This window comes from Mastacembelus armatus, chromosome 11 (genome assembly GCF_900324485.2).
Source record: "Mastacembelus armatus chromosome 11, fMasArm1.2, whole genome shotgun sequence".
NCBI lineage: Eukaryota > Metazoa > Chordata > Actinopteri > Synbranchiformes > Mastacembelidae > Mastacembelus > Mastacembelus armatus.
The window spans coordinates 6094215-6115009 of record NC_046643.1 but is presented as its reverse complement, the minus strand read 5'-3'; the positions used below and the strand labels follow the sequence as shown (position 1 = coordinate 6115009).

The following is a 20795-nucleotide window of genomic DNA, read 5'->3' as shown; positions in this document are numbered from 1 at the left end:
ATGTTTATACTTCCTACACCTCTGGTAAATACTGTGTGTAATAAAAGAATAAACATATACATTAAAGGGTTTCACATAACTTTATTTGATTTCTTACAGTATTTCCACTGAACAATTTTAAATTCGTTATACTTTCTTTACATTTTTAATATCATTACCGTTTCCTGTATGCATTTTTTTCATGTTCATGTTGGTGTGTCATGTTCTAGAGAAGTGTATTAGTTTGTTGTCACTCATTCATACCGTCGGTAAAGTCAAGTCGAGTCACAGTTTAAGATGGGTAATTTGGAGCAAAAGAAAAATCATATACACGAATAGAGAAAATAAATACATGTAAAAGAAATGAGAGGACCAGAGCAGGAAATACATCAAGACCGCTCAGTGATGGCATATGAAAAGTATTTTACAAACATGGAGCACTGTAAACATTTATAGCATAGACAATATTACTTGACCAAGCCAAGCATGGCTTTAAATTCTGATATAGACATGAACAGCTTCTAGGACGGAAGACATATTTGAGATATTTAGTGATGTCTGTTCATTCCCCTATAGATAACAAGGTTCCTGATCATGCAGCCTGACTAGGACAAACTTTTAATCTAAATACAGTTATTCAAAAATATAGCCCAGAAGATTGTGATCAGGAAAAAGATCAAGAAAAGCAGAAAAGGCTTGTATTCTCACCTATTTAAATTTTTTTTTTCCTGTGACGTGTTCTAATGAGCCTTTTTCTCCACTTCTCAGAAGTGATTAGAATTGCATCTGAATCCATGTCAATGTATCAGAACATACATATAGTTAAACTTATAATACTTTTTAATGTAAATCACAATTTCTGAATCCCAGATTTTATCTTAGAAAAGTGTCAAGTAGTTGCTTCTGTTGGCTCCACCCTGTGTAAGGAGTGCCACCTGTGAGAGCAGTTTGTAGGTGGGTCTTTGCCTCTGAGTTGCCTGATTTTGGACAATATTTATTGCAGTCTTCTGGATTATTTTGCAGATTTTCTAACTCCCTAAGTAGTACTTTAACTCGAAACAAAAGAAAACTGAGTAGAGAGGGACTGAGCTATTGCAGCTTCTAATGAAAAGAAGCAAGTTTATAGCGGCCTCTCTGTCATACTGACTGGGTCAAACATGCCAATTAAACTACTGGGAAAAAAGTAAACAACTTCACCTGGCTTTCTGATGACAATAATATTAGCGCCTGCAAGTATTTGATATTGATTGGTATTGATAGTCTCTTAAGTATCCACAGCTTGCATCATGTGCCACATTTAAGTACTACAATATTTCTACCATTGCAGTGACTGGCTGTAGGCCCCAACCTCAGGAAAATGCAAAATATTACACTCTATCCACCACATGAAATCAAATCAATGATTCCAAAATATTTGCAGCTTACCTTTGCACAGTGAAGCCATTAAAAGACTGTAAAAGTTGGGACCATCACATAAGTGCACAACAAATAGTTGGAAAGTTTTCATGCAGTTACTCAAGTGCCCTCCTCCAGACAAATACACTTTCTTTACTTTATTCCTCACGTAGGTGCCCACATTAAAGAATGCCACTTTTCCAAAGAAACAATGGCTAATAATCTAACTTTAAAGATAAGGAAAACAGAGCAGCAATGTTTTGCACAGAATGTGTGCACATTCAAGTAAATAAAGATATAAAGGAAAAAAATCTAAGTCAAAGACAGATATATAAGAACCTCCAGTCTTTGTTGGTCATATTGGCACTTTTGTGAATAGGAGTGCATTTACTTTTTTTTTTTTTTAGAAATATAAATATGTTTCCTGGTTGATGCACTGATTTTTTCTTTTTTAAACATTGCAATTCTGGCATTATTTGTAGGCCAAGCATAGAATTGGCCATTCAATCCAAGACTTCCATTATAAATGCTGCTCTACATATCTGACATGCAGAGATTCTGGATGCTCAATTGATGTTTTGACCTCATATATCTACTGTGAGCACACCTGTTCTGTGGATAACATCTTAAACTCCTGAAGCAAAAACAGAAAACTTCACTAACAATCTGTCAATTTATGCTTAAATGGTTGCTACTACTGTATTTTCCAATGACATACAAATTTGAAGGATAATGTAAAAATGTAATACAGAAACAATCCATAATGAAAGAGTCTGCATCTGAAAAGATGCTGTACCTGATATAAGGAAACATGTTTGGCCAAAAAAATAATATTCAACACACTGTAGTTCTGATATTTTGGTTGAGTGTGTCATGATTCTGTTTAGAGTTCCATGACTTTATGTTTGGGCTGCCCTGGAGATCCACAGAACAGGAGTGCCCAGACTCTTATGGGGACATAGATAGAGTCAATCGACCTCTTTCTCACACAGTGCCTGTCAGTCAAACATCACACAACCAGTTCCACACCATCCACAAAACCTGAACACTGATCCAAGATCAGCTTCTAGTGTAGGAGAGCTGGTCTCAGATAAGTGTTTACAGGGCAAATTTCATCCATAAGTCACGTGGCTAGGAACAACAAAAAAAAGTTTCCATAACAATCACATCTGAATTCATAACACAGCTCTTACCATTGTTTCAACAGAAATCATTTTCATTAAAACAGAACCAAGGGGCAACATTTTATAGATAAACTATACTAAGTGCTTTGAGCACATTGGAGAAACATGGAAACACATGGAGAAGAAAAAAAACAAACAAAAAAAAAAAACAATGGAAACCGTTTTACTTGCTACTAGCCACTCATCTGCGTGAGGTGTGTGTACAATGTCTGCTGGTGTTGTATGCAAGTGTGCATATATATATATATATTTTAATTTATTTATATAATGCAAATACATCTAAATTCAAATATATAGATATACTTGAATTTTTTTTTTTTTTTTTTTTTTTGCAGTTAGGCTTGTCATATGTCTGAGATATATCCCTAGCCAAACTTTTGTTGTTAGACCCCTAAGGGGACAAAGAAGCAGTGGAGACTTTTCTAGCCAGGCAGAGGATAGGCTATTTACATCAATACCTATACATATAACAACAAGCCCATGCAAAATCATTAGCAGATGTCATTCCCATTCTTCTAAAAATAGTGATAAAGAATGCCAGAGGGTATATCTCTCTACCACTATACAAAACACTACAACTGTCTCTACACTATCAATGTTAACACCACCAAACCAATTAGGTAAAGCCCAGTTCCTGCTTTTAAACACAAATGCTGTTAACAAGGAGCGCTGAGCATCGTATAGCAATGTGTTTCATCACACTGTTCTTTATCTCTCTGCGTCAGCTGTCTATGTTTGGCCAGGGATACTCGCGGACTGTCGGCAGGTTAATAGAACGCCATGCAAAAACCCTGCCACATACAACAGGAGTGTGGAGAAACATAGGGGCTGGCAAACCAGTAGAAACCCATTTACACTGCGCTTCAATGGAATCTGAAAACCTTTTATCTTTTCACATTCCCACATGATATGTCGGTCTCCCTGCTTTAAGCATCTGCATTCACCTCAATTCATTTAAATAGAAAAATAAGTTTGGTTTGCTGCTGCTGCCAGCTCTTCCCCAAGCTCCACAGCTATGCCTTATTTAATAGTTAGACCACTTCATAATTCAAATGTATTGTTATTAATAACACAGCACACAACAAACGTTGGATCATTAACTAAACCACCATCAAAAGCAGAATATTTTTTTCTCTATCAACGTAACCTCAAAAAAATCCAATCCCTTTTCCACTACCCCTTTCAGAGCTCTTCCTAAACTCCCATTAGTTTTATACTTTTGTCTAACTCAGCCTTTCCCTCAACATTTGTGCCCCCTTTAAATATGGTGATTAGATTAAAAACAAAAAAAAAAAATCCACACTACTTGGCTTGGGCATTTGATTCAGGGCACTAAAAAGCCCTTGATTTAAGGTGGACATTTTGTGCCCCTGAACCCCATGTATAGAAAAGATTTTCTTTTCCATCAGCAGGTATGCCATGACCAGCCCAAAGCCTAATGACAGGTAGCAAACCAAGTGCTTTCCATATGAGTACATAAGGGACGTGTAATATGGGTTGGTGGGAAATAACCAAGTACAAACTTAAAAAGGGATAATGTTATAAGTATTACTTTGAACTGCACTAAGTCACACTGACATCAGTAGTTGGGCATATTTCACCTCATGCATTCCCCAGTCTGTAGACTTTACATGGGCATGCATGGGCAATCCTGAAAATAGGAATGACCTGTTGCAAAAAAAATGAAATTGTATATAAAGACATCAAATAACCATCAATACCGCCAATGAGAAAATGTAAATGCTATCAAACGGCAGGAAAATGCCCGTGTGTGCATTTTAAGCCAGGGCAGACTCACACTTTGGGCTATGATTCAATCACTTCCTGTTCTAAATGTAATGGAGTTTGTGTGACGTTCGCCCACTCAACCAGGTTAATGAAAGAGTCTGCCCTGTAAAAAGACAGTCCACTGCTTGAGAATAATGAACAAGAAGGGAGGTGCAGAGCACAACAGTTTTAGCTTTCCTCCTCCTGTGTGTTTCTTGGGGTATGGGGTTACTGTAGTGACAGATCAGAAAAAAGGGTGCAGAGGTATGACAGGTATCTATTGGCTCTCCATTGGACAGAGAGGTATGGAAGGGGTGTATTTTAGAGGAGAGTTGTTATGACCTATAGCTGGAAACCCTCCATTGGAGCCTCCTGTTGCGGGAAAAGAAACTGCTGATTAGCCTGGTCCACCTGAGGGGCTAGACTGCTGTCCTCATCTTCTACACCGAAGTAGTGCTCGATCAGGTCAAAGGCCTTCTGGTAGATCTCCTGGTTGTCGTGGCTCTGAAGGAACTCAATCTTGTCCAGACCTACAAAGTCAAGTAGGATTAAATAAATGTTGGTAAAATTATCAGGAAAAAACTTCACTTTATTAGAAGTAAAAAATGGTCTTGGGTCTGGATTTCAAAGTTAATCATGTAATATAGCCTAAAACTGGCAAGCAACTCAAGTTCAGCATTTCTTGGTGAGATTTTTAGATTGCTTTTTGTTTGATCAGATGTTTTCCAATCAATTCTGGATCCCTTGCCTTCAGATAATATTCTGTTTGGACAAACCCCTTTATTTAACATAGTTGCAATAAACAATTTTGGGTATTTTTTTTAAACGAATAAACACATATAGAATATAAGACCCCAAAAAATGCTTACAGGACATTAATAAATAAAATGGACAGAAATAAGACTCAAACTACACTAAAGCTAAAAATGTACTAGTTTTTTGTTTTGAATAAACAAAAATCTAATTGAATAAATTTTGTTTTGTTATTTCTGGGTTACAGCACATTTATAGTGTCTTATAATGTGATAGCCTTCTCTGAAAAAAGTAAATATAGTAAATAAATACAGCACATTGACAGCATCAGCAGCCTAACGTCTTATAACATTGTACAATACATATCGAACCAATATCATATGGATTTTCATTATGCTTGTGTTTGTGCGGATTTTCTGTACAGTACCATAGGCTTCTTCAATGAGGCTGCAGTAAGGGTTAACTCCAGTGCCACTGTTCTCTTGCTTGGCTTCCTGCTCGCCCAGCCTCAGGATATTCTCCAGCCCGTTCAGAGCTACTTGAACAATCTTGGAGTCCATCACTGTCAGCAGATCGCACAGGGGCTTAATACAGCCTAGGCTCACCAGATATCTATATGCAAACAGACAAACATACACACACAAACACCACAGATGTAGGAAGACTGCATAAGTGTCACTAATTATAATTATGCATTGTCTCATGTAAACATTTTAACATTGTAGCACTTTTACTTTTCAATTTACTATCAAATACTACCAAACAGTTGGGGGAATACCAAAAGTAGACTGCCGTCTGTTTATTACAAGTCTGACCTGATCTGTTCTGGTGTTCCTCCAGAGGTAGCATTGGTGATGGCCCAGGCTGCCTCTTTTCTGGTCCTGAACTCAGCCTTCTGTAGAATGTCAATCAGCACTGGAAAGATGTTGGCATCAATTACCGTCTGTGGAGCAGAAAAAGATACAAAGTAAGTGGCATATTTCATAAAGCAACTTGGGAAGTCCCATGATGGATAAATAGATGGACCAAAACCAATCTCAAAAATGATTTAGGTGTTTTATCACCGTTAAATTGCAATATAACAGAATAAAACAGAAAAGAACTACCATATTTTCTGGACTGTAAGTAGCTTTTAGCAGAAACCGCCTTATTGAACAAGGAAAAAATATATATAAGTCGCTTTGGAGCATAAATCGCATTTTTAATAATACTAATTACATTCTAAGTTAGCCTATGAAGATCAGGGCAAACTGTGACCAAACCATCCCTACCAACGTACCTCAATTTGCTCACATTTTATAGGTAAAATGTAGGTATAGGTACAGTTTTCGGCAGATCTATGTGTATGTGTGGACCTGTGTCACCTGTATTTGTGCTCTGTTTCCTGCTGTGATGTTTGAGATCGTCCAGCATGCCTCTTTGCGAATCGACTCTTTAGCACTGCTGAGCAAGTGCAGCAGACAGGGCAGGGCTGAGCAGTTTAACACCACCTATATACAGCATATATACACAGAAGGTAAAAACCTTTAAGAGCAGTTACTGAGAAAGACTTCTAAGTGTTTTAATTCAGGTTAATATACTCTTACCTGTGTTTGAATGTCATCACCAGTGACAATGTTTCCTACAGCTCTCAAGGCAGGTGAAGCTACCTTGTAGTCAGTGTGCCTGCACAGACGGGGTTAATAGAGAATTAAAAAGATTTATACACCATATTTAGTGTGGCAAAGGTAACAAGAGCAGGTGAATTTACATGAGTAGTTCTACAAGGCGCCTGCAGACGCCAGAGTCGATGACAGCTTGGATCTTGTCATTTGGGCCATCTGAGAGGTAGGACAGGGCCCAGCAGGCATCTGCCAGCAAGTCTGGGTCACTGCTAAATAAAAGCCTGGACAGGACTGGCAGACAGGGTGACACCTAAACAGCACAGACATAATGCATATTTTTGATCAGGAAGAGCACAAATGTATCACACACAAAGGTCAATTTGAACCTTTTCAGCAGGTTAGAAGTTGAGGGGAATAGCTGCTAAGTTTGGTGGCATCTGATTTCTTCAAGGTTACCCAAATTTAAACATGGTGCAATAGGTTTTTCATATGTCTGATACTTGAGAGGAAATGTTTTGAAACATTATTCCAGTCATGCATGCCATCACTGTTATTTATTAGTGTTTCTCTAATAAGCATTCAGCTGCAGTGCACTGCCACAGCAAAATATGAGTGCTTCAGCTGAAATTTCACAGTTAACTAATGCTCACAACAAACCTTAACCACTGCAACTTGAGCTATTAACAGTGTGCACCATCAACAACCATCGGATCCAATGAACCAAGATGTTTGCCTCAGATTGAGAACTAATGGACTAGGGCACATAAACTTTATTTACACCTGTTAATGTGTGAATGCCCCTCTTGCAGTTACTTCTTCAAATTCTAGGTTTCGGTGGCACAGCTAGTGAATCAGAGGTCATTGAAAAGATGTGACAGGTAAGTAGAAGACAGTGACCTATCTAATGAGGTACAAAGTATGTAGTTATGAGCCCTTACGTTTAGTCTAAAGTTATTTTATATATAGTGGTAGCAGAAGACAGGAGAGAGACAACGTTTTGCAAAGATATCCATATTTTCTATGGTTTTGCAATGACTATTAAACTTCAGGTGTAGATCCAGATGTTATCTACTACAGGCTTTATTCTGAAATAGTTTTTGCATGCACAAATATTATCTATTATTATCTTAAGAGTCACAATTGTTTATAGCACAATGCTAATGCCTTAAGAATTTGGCCTGTTCTCAAATTAGAACACAATATTTGGTACCTTTTCAAAAGCAGGTGGAGGATTTTTTCCTCTACAGAGATTAGACAGAGCCCACACTGCATTCCTAGTCATGGTCAACCTAGTGGATTTGGTCAGAAGCCTGAAATGACAACAAAAAGTGAAACCCAGGACATTAGATCATATTAGAGACATATTATAGGGAGAAAAGCTGGGGGACTCATAAGTATTCTCTCTAAAGCGGCATAGAAAATAATTCACTCACATTAATAGTGGTGGAAGGATGTTGCAGTTCAGCACATAGTCACGGCACACTGCGCTGTCCCCTGCAATATTGCCCAAGGCCCACACAGCCTGTAGAAAATGTAAAACAAATAAATAACCTTTGTTAACCTATGTGGTACGCAAGAGTAGGAAAGAATGGAAGACAAAACTGACAGCTAAGAACTGAGATGGACACTTGAAACAGAAACTGTGCATTACCTGTTCTTGGACATCCTCAAAGTCTGAGTTAAGAAGTTCTATGAAGATTGGCACAGCTCCTGCCTCAATCACTGTCTTTGTCTGCATAGATGTGCCTGATGCTATGTTGGTAAGTGCCCAAGCTGCTTCAAACTGCAGGTGCACAGACAAAAAAATAAAGGAGTATTTTAAAACAAACCATGAACCATCTTCATACACTTTTATTAAAGGAAAGTAAGATGGAGGATTTTTATTGGAAAACAGTGATCTCAAAGTTAACCCTCTGGGGTCGACGAACGTGCTGGCGCGTTTGATGCATCTTCTCCTGATAACGCCGAAACAAACTTAAATTACTCCCTCAATTTGGATCGTACAGATAAAAGAAATATATCATTCAAATCTGTAAAGGGTCTAGTTTTAGTTTTATACCTTCATAACAACAAAACACTGTGCTTTTGTTAAATAAAGAAGACAGACAGGGTGCGCTGTCTGTCTTCTCTCTTCACAGACACGTAAATAAAACAACCAGAATCTCAGCGAATACTTGCCTCATAAAAATAAGAAACATGGCTTGAAAGCTTGAAATGTTTTCTTTTAAATGAAACAATTCAAGTCGAAAACAAATCATCACCTTTTATTTAATCCGTATGAACGTAAGGAGAAGTCCATTTTTTCCTGTCTCACCTCATTACAGGTAATGCGATCCCACCTTGTACTCTGTTCACATGTAAATAATCTCAGGTGAACCAGGTAATTCTGTGCACACCCCCGAGAAATGACATAAAACGTCAAACTTCATCATAGAATTTACTCACTTTTTCTGCGTGTTTGGATGATGGCGCGTTACGCAAGGTGAAGAAGGTCTTCTTATATTCCACACAGAGACAAATAGTTTAGCTTGTCCTCAGAGGAAAAATACTGATTTTAACTCAAATGAGGATCGTTTGGCTCTGCATTGTTTTGTATTGTGCTGCACTAATCCCCTCTCAGCTACATTGACTGAAAGGCTCTTTTTGCACGTCTTTGTCTGGTCGGTGAGTGCGTTTTATGTCTTCTCAGGTAAATCACATGACTATTCATCCTCAGACACACCTTCTTGCATATGTCTTTTCTAAACAAGAAGTGTCTTAGAAAATTTAAATCAGTGTATTGTTTACTGTGAATGAGTGAACAAGATGACATTCACATCATTTTGAAGCAAACACTTTAGCCTACAACATCCAGTTCTCCAAAGTCTCATGAACCAATGTTCTGTATGTGTTTTATGGTCTTATTTCAGTGACTTAAAAATTGTAGTTTCACTAACCATGCATAAACACTGTTTTCTCAAAAACACAATCATGTATAAACTTGCTGCTCACATATTACTGTAGCCCAGTTTGTGCTGATTACAGTCTTATCAGACTTTAGCCATTAATATGTTTAAAAGACACTGAAAAAAAAGCACAAATGTCAGGGCATGTCAAAACTTGTCCAGGGCCCCAAAACACCCTCAGACCCCAGAGGGTTAATTTATCTATCTAATTATAGCTGTGTTGTGCACTGCCGTTCATGACTGCATGGAGCAGTTTGCAAACTGACCTGTAGTGTGCAGTTGACACTCTTCTTGAGAAACTCCACAAATCTCTCCACTACTCCAGGCGTGTTTATAACTTCATCTATGGGTGGGTTGGGCTCTGAATTGAAAAAAGGTAAGACAGAATGTGAATATTTTTTGGTCTGTTTTGACCTCAAGACTATATGTACTATATGTAGATTGTACCTTTGGAAAGTAATTTTCTGAACTTTTGTGTTGTGACGAGTTGAAGCTCTGGATCCTCTGAGAAAAGCATCTCAACCATGTCCCTGGTAATGACTCCTTCCTGCAACATACATGCAGAGGCACAGGCACAGGATGGTAAGAACACTAAGTAACAAAAAACTGAAATTTTTGTGTCCTGTGTGTGCTTGTCTTTGTGAGTGGGCCTGATACAATAAACACTCACTGTTACTGGAGAGCTCAGGTAGGAATCCACCAGTGGACTGTCAAACATGGCCTCCTCTTCATTGAGAATGTCCACATTCCTCCTCTTGAAAAGCTGTGATTATAAAATTATCAGCGCCCACAGAGACAATCAGACCAGACGAGTTTTATGTGACACACTTTATAGTGATATAATCTCAAACAGGGACATGACTAATCTGATTAGTGTCATAGACAGGTTTTTTGTAATACCTGTTGTTCTCGTTTCTGTTTCCTGAGCTGGATGCCCTCCTCCTCTCTCCTGCGCCTCATCTCTTCGGGGTTCAGTGCTTTGTTCTTATAGCGGTTCATCCTGTAATTATCCTTCGCCGGACTAGCTGACGGCTCTGACCGGCCAGAAGCAGACAAACAGGATTAAGATGCACACAGGAAACAAGGTTTTGCAGCATGTTTCATCTAAATCAAACTTGTGTAAGTGTAAGAAATAGTAGATTGACATGTGAGAGACAGTTTCCGCTGGCTCTATTAATAGGTTATGATGATGACACACCATGTACACACGTCTATATATATATATATATATATAAAAAATACACACACACAGCTAGGCTATTTATCAACAAGTCAGCTGGCCGGCAGAACAAATGTATACAATAGAATTAAATCGCAGAGCTAGCATGAATTTCCCACACCAGACAAATTGCCCATTCTCAGCATTTGTGCAATCATGCCACTGGGCAGATCCCTGAGTCACCCAGGGGCTACAGGAGAGAGAAAGAGAGATGAGGACAACACTGAAACCTGTCACCAGTGCAGAATGGTGCCAACCTTCTGTGCCAAAAGCCCCCACACCCATCGCACCAGTGGGGGTTTCCAAGGTTAAATATCGCAACAAGTGGCACAAATTAAGGTCATGTTATGGTTTCAGGGTATTATCACAACAGTCCTCACAAAAAAGCTAATGCATGTGTGCAATGTGTCCAGATGGTAAAGCCACAGGGCATGGACTGCACATGAGCACAGGTAGCAGCACTCTTATCTCTGTATTTTGTTAGCTAGGTGTTAGGGGTTGTATGTGAACTTCATTGACTGTTTGGGCTGGATGGCACAGAAATAGCCCTGCTGACAGCACATGTCTAATGTGGCATTTCAGAGCAAGCCCCTACCCACAGCAAGATATCTTCAGAGAAAATCAACAATTTTTCCTACCTAGTTGTATCTAGGCACACTGCCACAAGACGGATTTCCCTTTTAATAAAGTTAATCTTAATATTTTATATGCTGAGATTTTGACCACTACCCCACAACAATGAAATGGAAGCATTTCTCTGTAAAATGGATCAAAACCTGTGCATGTTAATCAGAAACTATCTGCATGGAAACATAGCATATAACGTTAGCCTCACAGTAGTCTTTAGTGTGTTTGATAGATACTGCTATAATCCTTCAATCTTTCCTTGGTTTAGATATCTTACTAGTGATGTTATTGTAAATTACAAAAGCCAAGGGGAAAACGAGCATAACCCTGTAGGGAAATAGTACACGGGGATCCCAAGAGTCACATGTTCAAGCTGTTGTATGGGTGTGAGGTCAGATACTGGTATTAACTAGCTGTCAAACATGTTTCATGTTTTCCTTTCACATGAAATATACTAGCTCACAAACTTTCACCCTCTGACAAACTATTCAACACAAGAACATAAACAAATCTAAATAAATAGATACACTGAGCCCAATTCTGAGGGTTTGTATGACAAAGCTCAATGACAGAGCTAATATTAACGTAACTCACCTAAGATTAGCGCTAGTTAAATCGTGACTATTAGTGTCATTTAGGTAACGCTAGAGATTTAGATATAGATTTCTTTTTCAGAGTCGGGAAAAGCCTCTTGTCATGTTCTATTTAACAAGCCTACCAACCAGCACCGAAAAGCAGCTAGCGTTAGCCACCGACACTGTTAGCGTTAGCTTCAAAAGCTTGTCAACGTTACAACTGTACTGTAACGAAACAGTGGAGTGGAAATCGCTGGTGAATGTAAGATCATGACCAACATCTTACCTGACAGGAACTTTAAGCACATAAGGCCGCATGTGTCGCTCCGCCGTGATATAAATAACGTTACGCGGTATCGCGGGATGCTAACGTAGCTATTAACGCTAGCAAAGTTTCCAAGTTGGCTAACAGATGACACCATTGTTTTTTGGCTGGGAATTATATTAACGAGGTTACACTGGATAATGAAACACTACTTTGACTGCAGATAGTTTGGTGATAGTTTAACATACCGCTATGGCGGATGAACCACTTGGTATAAAACAGCAACTCATGTCGCGCTTAACCCTAAGCCAACTGCGTTAGCTAAGCGGCTAACACCAGTAACAAGATGAAGACTTCATAAGCATTACTCCGCACGACACAGCTACAGATTGAACTACCTCAAAGCATATCTGCACTTTTGTATAGCCGAACAGCTTACCCATTGTATCCTATGTAGCCTGGCTTTATCAAGACGTCAAAGCTTAAGTCGGTTTTAAATCCTCTCCCTTTTGTAGCTTTCCAGAATTTGCTCCTGTAAGCAATATGTCTGCCGGAGACGGAAACGTCAAAATATAAGGTTAGTCGGTTTCCTGCCACAAGAGGGCGCCCCAGTCACACAAAACACTCCTCACATTCACCCCATACAACCCTGACTGCACATTTTAATGATTAGTTTTGGGACTGCAATTATTTTATTTTCAAATAGCTACATTGGTTAAATGCTGCATGAATCATTATGTTATTCACACAATTCTTTGTCTTGAATCTCCACATCTATCTCTGGTTTTGAAAAGCTCTGAGTGAACGGTCATGGAGCCCCAGTGTCTTTTGTTTTTTTTTGTTTTATTTTATTTTTTTTATAAATTAAATGTGACAGAGTAATACAGGTGAGGTGCATCCATGGTCAATTTACTGGGAGCACGTAGTGGTAAATTACTGCACTATATTGTAAGGCAGCATTGTTTGCTGACACAAGCCCTCAAGGGGGGCTATAAATATACACCAGAAAAAACTTTAGGGGGCAATATTGTACAAATAAAGTGGAAGTAATTGGGTATTCACTACTGTCAGACTGGCTATTTCTCCAATTAAAAAGGGTGTGTGAGGTCAAGCATGACTAAGACACTTTCCCATGATTAGTAAATTCTTAGCAGATAACAACAAATATTGTACATAGATCCACGCTTCACAGAGTAGCCATGGACTATGAATTGAGCTTCACTCAGTCGAGCCATAAGGACTGAGAATTCACAGCCTTCAGCAGGTGTGCTGCCGTACAGATGAATCAAACACATTGCTTGTTGGATAGTAGCTCTACACTGCTATCTAATAGCACAAACACACAGGACCAATTTGTGCTGTGGAGGAAACTGTGAAATACTCTCAGATCCAGTCCATGGGGCTGTAGCAGTGGCTCATCATGTCTGATTTCACCGGGCCTCCTCTGTGTGTTTTTTACCTTTCTCATTTCTAGGCCTGCTGAAGCACATCATAGAGCAGCCCACACTTTGCAGGGAAGCAAAGGCTATCCATTAGTCAATGTCATAGAGCAAAGAGGGTCTCTGTGTAATGGAATCATAAACGCAAAGCAAGGCATATAACCGAAGGGTTTTGAACTAAAGTACGCAGCGAATGGTCACTTTTTTAGTCTTCCACCAGCTTCTAATGTAGATATAGTAACCATTACAATCAATGCCTTCTTTCCCATATAAATACAAACTGCTGTCAATTAAAAAGAAAAAAAAGAAAAAGGATTCTCATTAGCAATCATTGCTCATCTAGGCTGAGTCAGCAATACTGAGAAACTGCACTGCATTTTCAACAACAATCTAACTATGCTGCTAGTGCATGATGAGAGTCACAAGTACATGTTGATTAAGTCCTTCTTCATCAAAATGAGCTTTCAGTTGAGTCTGAAGGGAAGTTGCGTTTATTAATTGTGCTTCCCCTGCTTTTAAGATAGATTCTGGGACAGTTAAAAGAGCCTTATTAAGACCGTTGAAGTTTCAAAGGCAAAAGTCTGTTTTGCACCATTCATCTGGCAATCTGTCCATCACAAAACATCAAGAAGGATTCAGACCTCTGCAAATACATACTGCAAAAAAATCTTTTGCACATTGAGACAAAAATAACATGTACTACATAAAGAGGCTCATAACATCAAGGAGCATGTTTGCAGAGTATAAATGTAATTATGAAGCATCAGAAGCAGCTTAGTTTTGACTGTGCTTATTTGATTGCACAAATATACCCTGTTTAAAGTGCTACTTAATTCAATTACACCCAATATGATAATAAGGCTAGTTTGCTGAAATGTGAGAATGTGGCTGGGCTGCCTGTGGGAGTGAGAACATCTGCAAGGCTCTGTGCTGAAGGCTTTGTGTGAGAGTAATAAAGGGTGAGAGAGATAACGCCACAGGGAGGGTGGTGTGTGGAGAGACCAGTGTGTCAGTGCATGTGGGGCGTGAATGGAAAAGAGGAGATATGTCTTCATAATATAGTGTTGGAAATCCATTCAGCGCTGTCCATTCCTTACTTTTTTATCTGACAACTGGGGTCTTCTCTCTCCGTCTCTCTGTCTCTGTCTCGCTTTCTGACATCTACCAGGTGGCGAGGCTGATAAGTAAGATGCTGAGTAGGTTATTTCAAAATATTTGTGTGGATCATTCGATCATTCCTTGTCTGTGAGACGGAAGTTCGTGGGAACCATTTGAATTCTAATGTATGATTTTTACCTTGGAGGATAAAAGGCTTAGGGTGACAAATGTGCAGCCATGGGTTAAAACGCAAGACTACAAATGACAATATCAATAAGCAAATATGAAAAGTGGCACTGCCTTGGTTCTCACTTTACATATACTTCTCTAAATAGGTGGGATATATAATTATATAATATAATTGTGTTAAAACTACAGTCCAGCCAGAACTCATGTGGTGGTTTTCTGAAGGGGCCTGCATACTTCGATCAAAGTGCTTATCAGATCATGAAAGACGCCTTTCTGCAGTCATGATTTAGAGTGGATGGCTCCATCTCACAATTTCCAAAATTCGCTGTTTGACTTTGCAATTGAAAATTGGTAATGTGGCCACTTAACACAGCAACTGATGTGTGAAAAGGTTTGAACATCAACACAAATGTCTTTAAAAAGAGACCGTTAATACCTGTATCTCAATTTGCCCAATTGCCATGGGGCTTAGCTTTTCTGTGCTTTTGTGTGTGGTCATTTAGAATAAGAATAAACACCTTTTACTATATTGCCCCTAAGTTAAGGTTTGAAATGAGATACAGAGTTGGTGAGAGTTCTTTTGTTTAGTTGGTCATTTTTGCTCTTTACATTCAGAAGAAGAAAACATTTTTTGTCAGATTTTTAGTTATTACATTTCTCTGAGTATAAACACATTAAGTTTGCTTGACATAAAATGTGCTAAAAAAAATAACATTGATTTGTCTTTTTGCCATGGTGGAATGTAAATAAGTGCAATTACTCTCATGTCTTATATTCCCATTGTATGCTACTTCATAACTGTGCTCCACTACAGTGCACTATGGAGAGAAATGGTGTGCTTTTCACTGCACAACATTTATCAGACTGATAGAAAACTAGTTACTTTTCCATGTTCAAAATTTAAATAATCTCTTAACAAATTAGCTATTAACTATTTAATTTATCATAAGATAAGCACCAGAAAAAACAACAATATATGATACAAATGTGTAAGCATAAATAACAATAATCTAATAAGATAAATTATGATAATGGTACTATTGGGAATGTAGTTCTTTTACTAGAAGTGTGTGTTTTAGAGCATGTTATTTATATTTTTATTGAAGAATCTGACTACATCTTATTGAGGGCAATGGTCTGATGTGTTTAAGTACTGATGGTTTGACACTTGTGCTCTTAAGTTGAAGGTTTCTATGAATACCAAGTACCAACAACCCAATTCCAGTTTTATCTTTTTCTTGCATTAGAAATTTGCAACCTCATTGCATAGAAGTCATTTCAAATCATTCATCATCTAATAAGACATCATTAGGCCAGGGATACTGTCGCATTAAAGTGAGTCAGTGGCACACCATGAATGAATGACAATGAAACGCAGGATCACTGAATTTTATAATCACAGGCACAGACTGTGTTTAACTGGGCCAATATGCAATCCACTTAACAAGGTCAGTATCAATGGTAGTTTATTGGATAAGTGCATCCTTAAAAACAGACCCATCAAATAGTCCTCGAGGGCCCGAATCCCAATCTCCACCTTTCCTCCTGTCTAGCCCAGTCTTTGAGCCATGTTTGATAGCTGGCTTAACAACCGACACAAACTATTCTGTGAAATGGCACAGCAATGTCACAGCATGGGCACCAGTCTAATGCCAAACAGTGAGAGAAAGGTGAACACAGTGAGAGACAGTTTTGCATCAGAAAACGGTTAGGGATGCCAGCAGAGTCGGTGAAGCAAAGAGATCAATATGGCACAATTATTGTACACACACTGTAACTGATGAACACATGGTTTGTGAAGACTTCCCCTCGACTCTCTAAACCTTTACAAGCCAATTTTAGTCCAATCGAACTGGATCAATAAGGCCTATTAACTCAAAGTGCTTCTATTTACCAGTGATACGGCTCACCACTGGTATCAGAAGACGTTAATATCTTTATTTTTAGGTCTTCTATAAGTAACAAAGACAGCCGCAAAGCACTATGAAGCCCCTGGCTATCAAGGGAGGTCCTCGCATGTCTTTTCCTTTTCTGTTTACAACACAGCACATTCAGCTCTTTCAGACTAGCATTAGACTCTACTTCCATGTATGGTCTCTAAAATACTGGCTCTCTCAGCTCAACTTCTTGTCATGCTTCCTCTGCAGAAAATGTAACACGGTAATAAAAATAGTCATCAAATTATTCAGCTCCAACTCTGGCTGGTATACTTTAATTGAAGCTGTTTGATACTTGCTCCCTAGCATTTTGAGCCCCACTATGGTTGGGTCTGATGTAAGAATAGGACAGAAGTGACTATAAAGGTGATGTGTATGGCTCTGGATGTGCTGGAGCACCTAACTACCTCACTACGGGCTTTCACAGCCTCCCTGCGGTGGCCGTAAATCCACCCAGCGATTGGAGAGGGGAGGTAATGAGGGACTTGGGGTACTAGGCAGCCGTACACACTCACAGAGATCCGAAAGTGCACACATTTCTCCGTAAATAACACCAACACTGACCCTGACAGCGGTCTGATCATCTCGGTCTGCCACAATCACCTTCCTCCAGTAAATCTGTCTAATTAACTCCGCAGCTGAAACCAAAGAGTCCCTCTCTCCAGTCAGTCAGAAGTTTCTGCAGCGTAACAGTTTCTGACAAGACACAAAATTAACTGAATAAAACAGAAAGTCTTTTCACCTGGTGTTCTTGCTTTTCTCTACAGTATTAATTGTTGTTTTAAAAAGTGTTAGCTGTGTGGAGTTGATAGCCACAGAAAATAATTTAGTTCAAGGTGGACAAATGACTTTTAAGTTAATTTTAAAAAACAAGGGCTAAATTTTCTTTGACAGCGTGTCACTTAACTGGATGTATTCCTGTACTGTGCATAAAGTCGCACTGCTTCGGCTTGTTTTTCAAGAGGTTTATTACTGATGAATCAGGCAGATTGAGTTTAAAATGGGAAAAACGGAGCACTGTTGATGAGAAGATTAGGAAATTGCCTCGATGCCCTTTCACTGGCCTGAAAAGTGCCTTTTTTTTGTTCTTTACTTTTGACTTCTACCAAACCAAAGCCAACCTCTGCTGACCTTTTGCATGTAGCATCTGAGTAATTGAATGAGAACCAGGATAAAGTTAATTGGCTGTTTCCATATACTCTGAAAGCTGTTGATAATTAATCAGAGAGAACAAAAGCCACTACATCACCACCTAATTATGGGTGAGCACTTGGCAGTCTCAACACACAGAATCCTCACTGGTGTAGCTTTCCTTTTATCTGCAGCGTGTTTGTGTGTGCGTCTGCTTGTGTGTGTATCATGCGAGCTTTTGTTACCTGAGGTTCTGCCTCATTACATTCATAACAATAAATTTTGATTACAGCAAGGACAACATTCTTGTAGCGTACTGCAGATATTTGGAATCATTTCTGAAAATCTAATTACATAATAATTATGGAGTGTCAGCGAAATGTGAGCAGGCTTTTCATAGATTAAAAACCTGAGCTCTGACTTCTGCATATCAGTTATTGGGAAATGCAGGATTAGTTGAAGGGCAAGATTTATATTTTCACACATGCAGATCTGTTTTGTCCCAGGGTTTCAAACACACCCATAAATATATAAAGTATTCACAGATTATAAAACCTTATGTTTGACTGTAATGATTGTATCTCAGGCAGCACGGTGGCTTAGTTAGGACTGTCCAGGGTGTACCCCTGCCTTTCACCCAAAGAGAGCTGGGATAGGCTCCAGCAGATCCCTGTGACCCTAATTGGGTCTAATTGATAATGAATGACTAAATGAATTAATTCTAGATTATGTTATGTCTGCTCCTGACTGAGTTAAATTTGTTAAAAAGTACAGCCAAGATTTGGATATGTCAAAAAAACGTACAACAGCTTTAAATCTGTAAATAAATTAAACCAACTGGAATCTAAAGATGTGATTGTTAATAAAATATGCTAGTCACTACAAATATTGAATTGTTTTGTCTGATGACTGAGTGATATCTACATGTTTTTGTGGGTGAATTCCTTGCAGTAAGATATATAACCACTTGAGTAAGATTATCAAATACGCCTTGATGATTTCATGCTCGCTTTTTGCAAAAATACATTGCTCGTACTTAAAATATAACTTTCGGTAATTTGCCAGCTTAACTCTCTCTCTGTAAAGCGACCTGAAATGGCTTATTTTCTTAAAAGAGAAACACAGATGCAAGTCATTTCATTAGAAAAACTGATCCAACCCCAGTAACATCAATTATCTGCACACTCTATGGTCCTATGGTCCTCGGAAACAAAATAACTCATCCCCAGATGAAAACATTTCATTTCCCTTGTTCCTGTGCCCTGGTTTGGAATACTGGTTATGCAAAGCATAAAAAAGCATCACCATTTGGTTTGCAGTAAATATGGGACCAGCTCTATTTAATTTGCCAGATTATTAAATTCATTATCTCAAACCGTCAGACCTTGTTATGATCCTGAAGTTGAAAATCATGTTTTGGCTACCCCTTAGGATGAACAGCATTTCTTTTTATTAGAATATATCTGTTTATCATTGCACTTGTTTGTTCCATAATCAATTAATTTGACCATCAAAGATTCAAGTTTGGTGTCTGATGCTGCTGTCAGCTTTAATTACTTGATAATGCAGGGCTTTTCCGTCATCCAGGTGATAGCAGAGAAAGTCATCTTAAAAGTGAAGAATGTTTTCCCATCTGTTTCTGCCCAGTCCTTGTGCGCCTTTAGCATCAGCCTTTTATTAAGGGATGTAATATCCACCATACCATAGGGCCAGTATTCCCCAGGGCTCCTCTCCCCACATTAGCCCTAGCCCACATGGTTTTACTTTTTTGTGCACACACCTATACTGACATCACAGACACACATGAATGCACACAGGCGCGCGCGCACACACACACACACACACACACACACACACACACACACCCTCACACACACACACACACACACACACACACACACACATACAGAATGGCAAGAACTCCACCTTAAAGAAATGAGGGGAGCTGGGGAGCAATTACATTCAGCTGGAGACTTTTTAATGTGAATTCCTCTGCTTTCTTCTGCAGAAATCTCAAAGTCAAATATAGGATCTTTGATCAGTTAATGCCATATGGCATGGTGAGGCAAAGACCAATATGGTGTGTGCATACACACGTGCTTAATGTCTGCAAGGTCAAATAATGCAAAACTAATTCAACTAGCATACTTCCCTTGACACAGATTCAATCTAAAAAGTCAAGAATGAGGTGGTACTCCAAGGTTGTTTCTTAAAATATTATGAAGTTGAACTCAAATGAGTGAAAATGAGTGGCATTACTACATTGAGAAAGTGACTGTTAATGGGACATTTGAGATGACAGTATAGAGTATAGAGTTTTTGGGGGTTTTTTTGACCTCTTTGTTCAATGTGCAATTAATATTGCTACCGGCAATCAAATGTACAAAGTAGCAATTCAGTACTCAATTTGATTTGAATTATTCTGGTTTGATTTTTAAATGCTAAATCAATTTCACATCATATGGTAAATGGTCTTCCATCCATCCATCCATCCATCTTCTATACCCGCTTTTCCTGTTCAGGGTCACGGGGATCCGCTGGAGCCTATCCCAGCTCTCTCTCGGGTGGAAGGCAGGGGTACACCCTAGACAGGTCACCAGTCTGTCGCAGGGCCACATATAGACACACAAAGACAGACAACCTCACACACTCACACTCACTCCTACGGGCAATTTTAGAGTCACCAAT

General features: G+C 38.9%; 1 protein-coding gene across 1 annotated transcript; it reads right to left on the bottom strand.

Moving 5' to 3' along the window:
• Positions 1–64: 64 nt before the first annotated feature.
• Positions 65–12874, bottom strand: kpna6 (karyopherin alpha 6 (importin alpha 7)). The gene is made up of 14 exons (XM_026299829.1): positions 12753–12874; positions 10528–10661; positions 10298–10390; positions 10075–10174; positions 9894–9988; positions 8334–8465; positions 8116–8204; positions 7893–7992; positions 6829–6992; positions 6665–6743; positions 6443–6568; positions 5894–6021; positions 5506–5690; positions 65–4855 (listed from the first exon to the last, which is right to left on the bottom strand). Exons 1-14 carry the CDS (start codon positions 12754–12756, stop codon positions 4668–4670), a joined length of 1617 nt encoding a protein of 538 aa, XP_026155614.1. The 5' UTR covers positions 12757–12874; the 3' UTR covers positions 65–4667.
• Between the last annotated feature and the right edge of the window lie 7921 nt (positions 12875–20795).